General features: G+C 41.8%; 1 protein-coding gene across 14 annotated transcripts in view; it reads left to right on the plus strand.

The window, feature by feature from the left end:
• l(1)G0196 (inositol hexakisphosphate and diphosphoinositol-pentakisphosphate kinase) overlaps positions 1–12,377 on the plus strand; it is an 85,469-nt gene that overhangs the window by 58,819 nt on the left and 14,273 nt on the right. For 11 of the 14 annotated variants that reach the window (XM_055071078.2, XM_055071077.2, XM_055071080.2 and 8 more), the window contains 7 exons: positions 1,888–1,963; positions 2,729–2,870; positions 5,175–5,398; positions 6,238–6,380; positions 6,902–7,016; positions 7,098–7,205; positions 10,272–10,391. In XM_055071078.2, coding sequence (XP_054927053.1) covers positions 1,888–1,963; positions 2,729–2,870; positions 5,175–5,398; positions 6,238–6,380; positions 6,902–7,016; positions 7,098–7,205; positions 10,272–10,391 — 928 coding nt within the window. The remainder of the gene's footprint in view (positions 1–1,887; positions 1,964–2,728; positions 2,871–5,174; positions 5,399–6,237; positions 6,381–6,901; positions 7,017–7,097; positions 7,206–10,271; positions 10,392–12,377) is intronic. The other 3 variants (XM_055071079.2, XM_055071083.2, XM_055071090.2) reach the window with 1 other exon arrangement.

The raw sequence follows: 12,377 nt of genomic DNA on the forward strand, positions 1-12,377 counted from the left end.
TTGGTCAACTCGGCAACATAATTTTTAAATTACAGCAGCAGGGAAGACACAGAAGCTTTTCTCGGGTTGTCAATTTTCTGATTTAATGATGTCTCAAACAATGACATATGCTCACGAATGCGTATTATTTTCATAATTTTGTTTGACTAATATCAAGCCCAACTTTATTTTCCCCACCGTGGGTTGCTTTTGTCCATCAGAGTGTTTCCACACCATATGTACAAATAACTATGAGTAATCCGTCCCATTGTTTGGGGTTTTCCCTTACTCAAGAGCATGCAGTTGATCTCGGACCGTCCTTCGACCAAAGCTTGACTAGCTTTCTAATCCCCTTCTTGCCAGATAGTGTTCCAATGAACTCTCTACTTCCTGTCTAATCTCTTACATTTAGAGCGTCGCCTGTCGAAATGCCCTTATTCATTACTGTACAATATTGTGCAGCACTCCACATTACTATACAGCACTGTACAGGAACTGAACAAAGCATGGGGAGACTTCAGCACCAGTTGAATGCACAGTAGACCACCTGGCTTGCACAGGAAAGCTGATCGAACGCAATAATCAAATTATAGAGGCTTCTGCATCCTTCTTGACCTGACAATAATTTCTGTGTGAGCCTAAAATTGACTAAAAAACGAACCAGGTGCGTGCAGCAATGTGTACAGATGATGCCTGTGTAATACACTCTTACCTGTTTTTACATTTGCAAAGTTGCTCCTTTCCTACATAGCTATGGCAAGTATATATGCGAACAAATCTTCATAGTAACTGTTTTTCGTGATCTGACATACAAAAGTTGGGAACTAGAAACCAGGCACTAGGAACTGGGAAGCATATCTTGTATATTTCAGATTTTTTTTTTTGCTCTCAGTACTTATACTAAAAATAGCAAATAATTACTTTCATTCATGTTCCTCAAGGTGCTTCTTTTAATTACCACTTCAAAATTCTCAAATACTTTCTGAGCAATTATTACTGCTATACATTCATTCAAAACACCAATGATCAGGCTAAAATTTTATGTATTGCAATATACATTGCACCAACTACGCCTTGAAATAAAATGTTAAAACATAAAAGCACCGAAAGGGAGCACATTTCTAGTGGTAACGAAAAAGTTAATGTCAGAGAAACCTTCAATGCATACTATTCCTTCTGTTCTTATCATTTATGCCAAACTGCACGGCCCAGTGATGTGCTGTTTATTTGGAAAAATACTTTAAAGTGTCATTCTGTACCTGTACATACTGCATGAGTACATTCCTCGCCTTTTAATTTATGTTTCCTAAGTTGAAGCTGTTACACTTGGAAAGCTCCAAACTATCGCTCATTTTTGCCCATTTGAGACATTATGGAAAATTCTGTTTGCAGTAACAAATGATACTTGCACTCATGAAATCTCTGTCAGCAATGCCAGCTGTGTCCTTCCTGTGGCATCTAGAATGGTGCAACGCAGCTTTTTTTTTCCCACAGTTTTTTCGTTAAATTATTTTAAATAGTACCTAATGAACAACTTGGCACATTGAAGTATTGAAGTTTAAAATAAATACTCTTAAGAGCCGTCAAATGAAAATTTGTCAAAAATTCCCACTGTTGTTCTTTGTGTAAACTATTCAATGGAGTCAACACAGAAAGCCATAATGATGTTTCGCAAGGACTCTCACTTAGCGCTATGCAATTTCTGTCATCTTCCTTGTTTCAATTGTTGTGTTGGCAGTTCCTGCAGACTTCGGCAGGCCAGGTTTGCTCCCGGTAGCCATTTCCTTACAAAACTGCATGCTGTAGGTGATTTGGGCTGCGTATCCCTGACGTCTCTGTACGTTTCTGGGTCACTGACAGCCCCGAGAGAAGCATGCTTTTGACAATATGTTCTGTATACATTGAAAGTCATTACAGGGTGAAACAGAGACTGCATGAAGCATTCCAGGTGGACCATGACTTCACGGAAGAGGACTTTGAAAAGGTATGGCGAGACCAAGGCTTAGAATGAAAGTTATACCAAATGCTGTATAAAGGCGCCATTTGTGAATGCCACTTCTGGCTGTACTTATGGCTTATTCATGCTCAAATTTCTCATAGGGGTGGCATATTGCAACATATCTTGTTTAATGTTCATATTTGCACACAGTGATTGCATGTGTCATCTAGAAAAAATTTAAAAAATGTGTCCCATGTGGCAGTGCATTCAAAAGCTTTTTATGGAAGGGCTTCTTTTATACAACATGCCATGGTTCATGTGATGGCCTGCCACGACGGCTCAGTGTTTGTGGTGTTCCATTGAAGAACACGAGGTCACAGGTTTGATTGCCAGGCTCGGTGGGTGCATATAGATAGTCAAATGTAAGAAACGCTCGTGCACTAAGGTTTAGGTGCGTACTTAAAAATCTGGTGTGGTCAAAATTAGTCCGAAGTCCTTCATTATAGCATCTCTCAAAGCGCCAGTGTTGTTTCGGGACATTAATGCCTATGACTGAATTAATCAGTCAATCAAACGTGCCCGTTAAGTGTATGCCACATCTTGCTGAGAAAATCGTGTCCGTGTGTGTGCGTGCCTTTGTGTGGAGGGGGGTGCATGCACTCATGTGCATGTAACGTCTATAATGTTGCACTTGTTTTGTTTTTGTTTTTCAATGAAAGAGGGAAAATGCCATACTTTTGAGAGTGCTTATGTAAGCACGTAGTTATAGGGGAGAACTTTTTGCTCTTTGTACTTTGTTTTAATTTGCAGCTCAACCCCACACATGCACGATCCATTCAGAATGCTCTGCAGTTCATCAAAAATCCCGTCAAGGCATGTCAGCACGTGTATGAGATCATACAGGACCTGATCAAGCAGATCAAATGCCGAAAGGATGAAAGCAAGACCCACGGTAAGTTGACCCCCAATCCTACTGTCCAAAGGTACTGCAGGTGCCACTGCTGTTGTTGATGCTCATGAGAATGTTATCGACTTGATGATGTGGTATGACACAAGGTTGTTGGAAGCCATAGGGAACAATAATGAGTCAATTGAATGTGCAACATGTTGCGACAGATGCCCACTAGTAGAATATTCTGGTAATGAAGGAATTATAATAAAAATGCTAAAAGAATAAGTGGACATAATACTGTAAATCTATAAATATATGTAATGGGGCTAGAATGAAGAGATTAGAGATTGTAAAGTGATATTATTATTTGAGTCATTAAAAACCAGTGCTGCCAGCTATCCTCAAGCAAATGATCCCTACATGTATGAAGGCTGCTAACACTACCATTAATGTTAAAGGATGGTGCTACAGATTACAGTGAGAAAAAAGGAAAACACCAACTCTGCTTAAAAAAAACAATGTTCATAAAAATAGACTGCGTGTGACATTACTTTTCCTATTAGTGTCAGCAGCCCTGCTCACAGGCATTAAGAGTGCATAGCATACCGTCTAGAAGTATGTGAAACAGAATGGAGGTGATCACAGGTTTAATTACCAGCCACAGCAGCTGCATCTAGATGGGGTGGAAACCAAGAGTGCTTGTGTACTTAGGTTTAGGTGCACATTAAAGAATTCCAAACGATTGAAATGAATCAAGAGCCCACCAGTACATTTCTCATAGCTTCTGTTTGCTTTGGGATGCTTAACCCCACTGCTTGATGTTATTTGGAAATGAAGATTGGGGGGGTTTCATTGACATTGTTGCAAGTCTTCAGGCAAGCTTATTGGTTATGAACATCCACATGATGAAAATGGTGTATGCTATAGTGGTTAGTCATCTATCAAAAATTACTCACAGGTTCCACAGTTCCCCAGTCATGTCAGATGTGCCTGACTTGCTGATTGTGCAAAAGGTTGATCAGTACATGTGGTAATTTTGTTGCTTCACAAAAATTTTTTGCAGAAATCAAAAAGTGCATCACTGCTCTGCTGTTAAGAAAGAAGGAAAAGGGATAACTCATCCAATTTTGAAAGTAAAACATGCTCATGTATTGCCATGTTCAATATAGGTCTTGCTAATTCAATTACAAAGAAAACTTTTCATGACAACAAATTTTCTTGCATCTTGCGTAAGTTTTACCGTGGTTGGATGCAATGATTGCTTTATTATTTTCAAATACCAACTAGTTATAGACATGTATACTATGATCCACTGAACACCTAATTAGAATGCCTGCACCGTTTGTACTCGAACTAGACAAGAAGGTATTTGCAATGATAATTTACCAATTGATGTTGCCTAATGTACTATATCAGCCGTAGATTTTCTTAAAAATGGCAAGTCTTATGGAGGTTAAGCATGATTAAAGAATAGACTGGCATTCCTTTTACTATTGGACCGTAATGTACAACATGGATAAGTACAGCAGTGGGTGTTAAATAACAAGTGTGAATTAATCGCGTTGTATAGCTGGGTGTGTGTTTAGAACATGAGAATATATACAGCACAAGATTGGGGGTTTAATTTTAGCTACAGAGAATCAGGCAGAGGGATCATATATCAGATTGAAGAAATTTCCATGTTTTAGCTTCGATAGCTCATTTAAACAGTAGCGAATTCTGGCTGTACAACATTTAGTATTGAAATAGTCCTTTGACTTCCAGCATGATTTAATATATACAACAGTAGCATAGACAACGAACTTAGAATTATTCTGCAAGTTTGTTGCATCTACAAATGTGCACTCCACATCTGGGTCCTCAAAAGTAGTACAGGTAAAAGAGCAAATTTGGTTATTTCATGCTTATTTCATGTGCAGTGCACTTGATCACAGAGAAATTTCAGAAATTTGATTCATGTAAATCATTATTGCTGAATATTAGGAAAAACTTACAGCCCACTACATCACAACATGCTTCCAATGACAACAAATACTGAAATGTCTGTCCTCACTTTTGCAGCACATGTTCAATCAAAACAGATGTAAGCAGCACATGTTAAACAAATGATGAAAATTTATTATTTTCATTAGTGCTTCTAGTTTTGAGGCATCATCCTGTGCCTGTACTTGTACTATTGCACGTGCAATACCTGGAGGGAATAGTGTGGTCATGGTTGGCTCAGAAGATGAGCAGTTGGAAAGCATTGGCTGTGCTTCACTTGGTTGAAACTGTCATGGTGACTGCCGTGGTGTGAGCACGCAATAGAGGTGCCTCACACGGAACACTTGCAAAAACTGACGGGGCCATGTTAAATTATTTTAGTTCCCCTGTACCACGGGGAGACCTGGGAGCTGATGCTACGACGCTGGGCCAAGCTGGAAAAGGACTTCAAGCTGAAGAACGGCAAGTTTGACATCAGCAAGATTCCCGATGTCTACGACTGCATCAAGTACGACCTGCAGCACAACCAGCATACACTGCAGTTTGTGCACGCAGAAGAGCTCTACCTGTATGCCAAGGCTCTGGCCGATGTTGTCATACCCCAGGTAATAGAAAACACACATTATTAGTATGTTAAAACTTTGGTCATACGTTTAAAAAAAAAAGTGTTTAAGAAACGTACTAACTGGAAAAACAAACAATGTGAAGTTACTAAAATAATTTGGCCACCTCAACTGTAATTGACAGCTACGTAACGCGAAGTGTGCGCAAATTGTTGCAGCTTGAGACGCCAACACATGCCAAGCTGGGTAAGGCCCAAGTGACCAGCCCGAGGCATGCATTGTCATTTTTGCGGGCTTTAGCAAGCTTAAGTTTGCGCCCCTCGAATTTGGCCTGGGTCAGCAGCTACCTTGAACAGGGCATTCTGGCAGGCAGTTTTGACGTGCCCACTCGGCGAGAATCATGGCACACTAGAAGTACTTTGTTGTAGTATTTGTTGTATGTAGTATTTAAAGGTGGGGAACTGAAAGGAAATCGAGCAGCCTCCAATACTAAACATAGTTCAAGACAGCACACATGATGCCATGCCATGTCGGCAAGCATAGTCTTTGCACACTTACAATTTCAATTACAATTTTAATTCACTAAACAATCTTAACTGCTTCTTTTGAACTATATGTACTTTTCTCTGTAACAGTGTAACAGTACCACATAAACAGCTTGTTTAAACTGTGAAGAAGCACTTGGGCAGCTTTTTGATGGAAAAGTCTACTGTGATTTAGATTATAGCATTTCGTCAATAAAGTGCTACCTTGCGGTGACACCAGTTACCTTATAGTTCTCTATTTATAAGAATAACTGTACAGTTTTGTATCGGTATAAAAAAGAACAAGTGTTTGGTGGATGGCAGCAGCCAGCTTCACTGGAGGGAATGCTCTTGCAGGAGTATGGTCTGACTCTCCAAGAAAAGCTTACAATTGGTCTGGGCATTTGCACACCTCTGCTGAAGAAGATCCGAGCAGATCTGCACCGAAACATAGACCCCGCAGCGGACGAGACTGAAAGTGTGAATCGACTCAATCCACAGTGAGCGCAGCATGTCTCATCATAGTTAAAGCAGATGTCGAAAACATATACAAACTGTAGAGTATTTACAATTTTCATAAGTCTGGCCTAAACCAACCCAATTCTCGGTCCTTCCTCCATTGTGAGCACATGCCATGTTTAAGGGTCATCATCATAAATCCTAACGGCAATGCTGATACGGATGAGCTACTGAGAGTTCTATATTCTCAGGCTCGATTCCTGCCCACCATGCATTTTGAGACAAGTGAAATGCAAAAATGCTCGTGTGTTTGGATTTAGGTTCATGTTAAGGAACTCCAGCAATTCAAAAATAATTAGAAGCCCTCCACTAAGTCATCTCTCGACCTCATGAGTCAATCAGTAACTATATCTATCTATTACCTCTCCTCTCTTCCTTTTGTACACTTATTCATAGTGTTATTGTAAGCACTGTTGGTAAAGTAGAAATTGCAGCCAAAAATTAAATATGTACTCAGTTGAAGTATCAAGCAAAAAAATGTGTATCTGGTATGTTCACCCAGGTACTCGCATGGGGTCTCTTCGCCTGGTCGACATGTCCGCACAAGGCTGTACTTCACTAGTGAAAGCCACATCCATTCTTTGCTGACTGTGCTCAGATATGGAGGTCTGCTAGATGTAAGTACACCAATGCTGTCATTCTCCACATTTGTGCAGTAACAAGAAATGTGTTCCAATGAATCATTTAACATTTTCTAGGAGACCAAGGATGAACAGTGGCGCAGAGCCATGGAATACGTGAATGCAGTCACAGAACTGAACTACATGACACAGATTGTGATTATGCTGTATGAGGATCCCACGAAGGTACGTGTGCGCAGATGTTAAAGTAGTACTCGACTTTTCAAAAATATTACAAAGCTCACAACGTAAAAGACGTTTGCAGTAACCTAGCACTGAATAAGCTAGCATTACTTCATGAGATGTTTTTGTGATCTGAATCCTGCTAGTATCTCTTATGTTTTAGGTGTCCTGTTCAGCTATAGCATTTTATGTTCAAGTCGCACATAGTTGCTATCACTTGATATAATTTGTACCACTCCAGTTCGAAATAATCATGTTCCAGGTGGTTCTCCCTAGAAATTAACTATGGGGCCCACAAACTTCATGGGCTGCATGCAGTACTCATGCAGTAATTTCTTGCATGTGGAAATGGCTTTCTATTAGATACTTTGACATTACATCCTGTTCAAAGCAATGTGATTTGTGTTCCCTTTTACGTTTTCTTTTCAGCGGCCTGCTGATGGGGCTAGTAAAACCTATCATTGAGTCTTACAGTGATCTCGTTGAAGTAAGAGTTCAGGCTGACTCCACTTATACTTGAAGCCCAAAATAGTATAGTGCACATTTAGCTCGTAGCTTGCTTGTTTATGACGCTGAGGTTTCTACAGTACAGATTTCACTTAATAGTATTGTGGACTTTGTATTCATATCTTTACATTCATCATAAACAAAATTTGGAGTTGTGCTACATCTATTCTTTTTTCTTCACTAAAGAAGGTAAGGACCTTGCATAAAATAAGGGCCATAGGCCTCATTGCACTCCTCATTTCGGTTTTGAGTCGCAGATAGAAAGTGGACAGAATCAGTGCCAAGTTTATTCGCCACGTAAAAAGATTTTTTTGTAATATTGAACATTGCACGAGCTTCCCTAACCCATTCTATCCTGCTGTCGTAATTTTGCAACATATCAAATGTGACCTCCTCTTTAATCCGAACAAGATGCTCAAGGGAGAGAAAGCCCGATTTTGGCATCATTTGTAGTCATCTGGCAAGAACATGTCAGCACTTAATCACCTCTGACTGGGGAAACAATGCACACGGAGTTTCAAAAAAGAATGAGCATTCCAAGAAACTCACGCAGCTGCATCCATTCAGGTGCATAAATTTCAGTCATAATATTTGCAATACAGGCCGCCATAATATGCGAGATAGTTAGCCTGCCAATTTAGCGTTTCAGAGTCTGTATAGTGCAGCTACAATAGAGTTCAGTTAATTCGACTCTGGTTAACTTGATTTTTTGGTTATCTTGATCTCAATGAAAGGTTCTGGCCGGTGCCCATACATTTCTATAGCCCAAACTTTTGCTATTGCGATCCTAAAATGGCCTTTGCTGGGTGAATTAAACTTGACCAGTCAGCCTGACCCCTATGGTGTGACCCCAACAGCGACCCCCTTACTGGCAGCGTCTGTCTCGGCAGAGCTTAGGGGCCAGTGAATACGTTGAACTCATGTCATCTCCCATTGAAAACGACTATTTTCCACCTGCCTTAGGAAGAATTTCAAGCAATAATGGTAGCTCACAGTGTCTAATTATGCTTGTTGCGTCTCAATAACACAAAAGCGTGAATTGACGTTTGCCACAAGGCAAACACCCACTCATCCATCAGTGCCTATTCAGATGCCAATGTAGTCTGGTCACCGACTCTTGATAGAAAAAGGCCACAACTCCACCATTACCTGGCAGGCTGAGCTAAAAATGGAAGGTGGGGGGGGCCTTCAATTCTACCAAACAACGAAGGCAACCTGAGATTCGCAGTTGGACATTTGCCATGAGGCAAACCACCACCTGTCTGTAAAAACGTATCCAGACGTCAACACAGCATGGACACCGACTTTACACAGGTTCACCAAAAGCCCACCAAACCCACCATTACCTGACAGCCTGAACTAAGGATAAGAGTTGGAGGGGGTGGGGGGGGCATCCAATGCTACCAAACAACGACGGTGACCCTGGATTCGCAGGTTACAATCCTGTCGTATATCCATACCATTGGGCTTCGGAAGCAGAGTTACTGTGGAGCATTGCAAGCTTGCGCGGGGTATCGCAACGAAGTCAATGATTGTGATTTGCTGCTGGACAGTCTTTCAGATTGCCTAGTCGACTCACCTAGGGAAGACGACGGTATTAAACGTGCTGATTTTTCGAGCAGTGAAACAGAAGGTCTTCATGTGAACTCAGGCATTTAGCTTGCTCCTGCATGGAGTGGGCTGCCATAACTAGAGCTGTGTAACTATGCCAATAAACCCTTTTTCCTTAATTTTCTACAACCCGACGTAGCAGTCGATAGGCTTAGTGGATTCCTTGCCCCGATGCCACCCTAAGTCGCAACACACTATCTACCAGATTTTAACGTGCAACCTTTTTTTCCCGAGAAAATTGAGCTGGAAACCGCGTTTGGGTATGCGTTATGCTTTGCTGCATAACACTGTTGTACTGTGGCAAAGCAGACGTTCGGAAACTGGCCGCCATTGTGCCACCCATAATAAACCCCTGCCCACTTTGGTGTTTTTTTTTTTTTTTTTTTTGCTGAGAAATCTATGTTAGTATCCTACCTTGAACACATAGAACGTGACTGCACATTTCATTCGGGAGCATGTTAAAATTGGGCAAATACTGCAAAATTAATCAAAGGTGTGTTCTGACGTTTTTCCTGCATCTTGTTTAATCGAACCTGCCGGATAATTCGACCACTTTCATCAGTTCCATCAGAGTTAAATTAACGGAAGTTGACTACAGCACCATTCTTTAATGGAACGGCTGAAAGTTGAGCAAGTTGGTAGCGATTCATGTTACAGAAAGGCAGGCAGGCAAACACAGAATCAAAAAGGAATGAAAAGGATAATGTAAACATGGCATTTGTGTTTCCTTCTTGTGTTGTGTTTGGATGCCCACCTTTCATTAACATTCTCTCATGCCAGACTCCCATTACACTTTTTTTTTAGTGAATCCCCAGATTCAACCCAGAAGTAGCAAATGGTATATTCTAACCACACATAAGAGTACTTTGGAGACAATTCAACTGTTTTCCTTCATAAAAAAAATTTAAATAAATTGAGCTATGAGAGGTTAAGCTCATTGTAATCTTTCAGGACCAGCACTCAGAAGAGCGCTTCCATGTGGAGCTTCACTTCAGCCCTGGTGTTGTCTGCTGTGTCCAGAAGAACCTGCCGCCAGGTCCTGGTTTCCGACCGCAAAGTCGCAGTGGACCGGTACTCTTGTCTTCTTTAACTTTTGCAGATTAAAATAGCATGAACACAAATGAAAGATGGAGAAGAGGCCCATGCATGCAATTGCTTTTTCTCTTGACTGTGTTCATGCTTTTCTTAGTGTCTACTGAATTTAACTGTTGAGCTTGCTTGGGCCAGCTAATAAATATGTCCATTCTAGTGTGCTAAGTGTAGATGAAAAATACAGGCTATCCAGTACTTCATATTCATCAGCCTGAACATACTAGGTCAGTAACGTAGGGATAAATGGATAACTGCGATACAGGGTGTCCAGCATAACTGTTCTCTAATATTATAATAGGAGCTACCTGGACTAGGCTTGTATTACATGCTTACTGTTTTCATATGTACATACATAGCATACTTGCAAGTTCAGTTATGTTACATCACTCTACTGCTTCTGTTATTTATTCTAGTTTGATTTGATTTTACATAGTACAGTATTTATTCAAATCTAGGCCGATAGCTTTTTTTTCAAATAATCATATTCCAAACTCTATGGTCGGCTTAGATTCGAGGATTTTAAAAAATGCGCCAGTTTTTCATTGAAACTGCTAAATATGGGGCATAGCTAGCGCCATCTAGAAAAGTCAGTATCGTAGCCGCTACTAGCCATGCCTGTAGCCAACTGTACACAAGCCAGGTCGCCATTTTGACCTGTGTCGTGTCGGCCGTATCGGTGTGCGGCGTGGTGTTATCGCGATGGCACCAAGCAGGAGATGCCACTACAGTGCCGCTTTCAAGCGAAAAGTTGTGATAGCCGCAGAGGCATTGTCGAACCTTCAAGCCGGGCGGGACTTCGGCGTCGACGAGAAAAACGTCCGTCGTTGGAGGGGACAACGACAGCAGCTTCTTGCGTGCATCCCAACGAGGATGGCATTTAGTGGACCAAAGAAAGGCCGTCACCATGAAGTGGAGACAGTTTTGGCCGACTTTGTTCGGACGCAGAGAGCAGCTGCCCTTCCAGTGACAACAGAAGTGCTCCAAGCGAAAGCATGGGAACTTTCGAGGGAGCGAAGCCTAACGCCAAAGGATTTTTTCAAAGCCAGCTGGGGCTGGCTTCAGAAATTCATGAAGCGCTTCAGCTTCAGCCTCCCACGTTGCACTTCAATTACCCAGAAGCTGCCAAACGATTTCAAAGAAAAGCTGATAGCTTTTCAGCGCTACGTGCTGCGAAAGAGAGAATCGGCAGGCTACAACCTGGGGCAAATCGGCAACGCCAACCAGACGGCTGTGTATTTTGATTTTGCCAGTGGCGCACACCGTGAATGAAAAGGGTGCCAAGGAGGTGAAGGTGCACTCTGCGGGCTACGGAAAGCAGCATGCAACTGTGATGCTGTGCTGCACAGCTGATGGACATAAACTCCCTCCTTATATGATATTTAAAAGGAAGACACTGCCTGCTCGAGAAACTTTCCCAATAAATGTCATTGTGTGGGCAAATGAGAACGGGTGGATGACGGGTGCGATGGTGGAAGAGTGGGTAAAGATTGTGCGTCAACGGCATCCAGGAGCCCTTTTGACTAAGAACTCGCTCCTTGTCATCGACTCTTACCGTGGGCACTTGACCGACAATGTGAAGGCTGCGCTCGCCCAAGCGAACACGGACCTCGCTGTCATACCAGGCAGCATGACGGGCCAGTTGCAGCCACTTGATGTCTGCATCAACAAACCTTTCAAGGATCGTCTCTGGAAATATTACACGGACTGGTTGACTGACGAAGACCACATGCTAATGGCAACGGGCCGCATCAAACGTGCATCGCTATCGCAGCTGGCAGGCAGGGTAGCTGCAGCGTGGGACGACATCCCAGGTACTTTGATCATGCACGCCTTTAAAAAGTGCAGCACTTCTTGGAAGACTTCTTTACTTTACTTAATGTTTTTGGCTGGTAGACCAGCCTTCGTCAGAGCACAGTGTGTGTGTGTGTATATATATAATTTTTTTTTTCTTCGGACTTTAGGGGG

Source organism: Dermacentor andersoni, chromosome 5 (genome assembly GCF_023375885.2).
Source record: "Dermacentor andersoni chromosome 5, qqDerAnde1_hic_scaffold, whole genome shotgun sequence".
In the NCBI taxonomy this organism is placed as follows: domain Eukaryota; kingdom Metazoa; phylum Arthropoda; class Arachnida; order Ixodida; family Ixodidae; genus Dermacentor; species Dermacentor andersoni.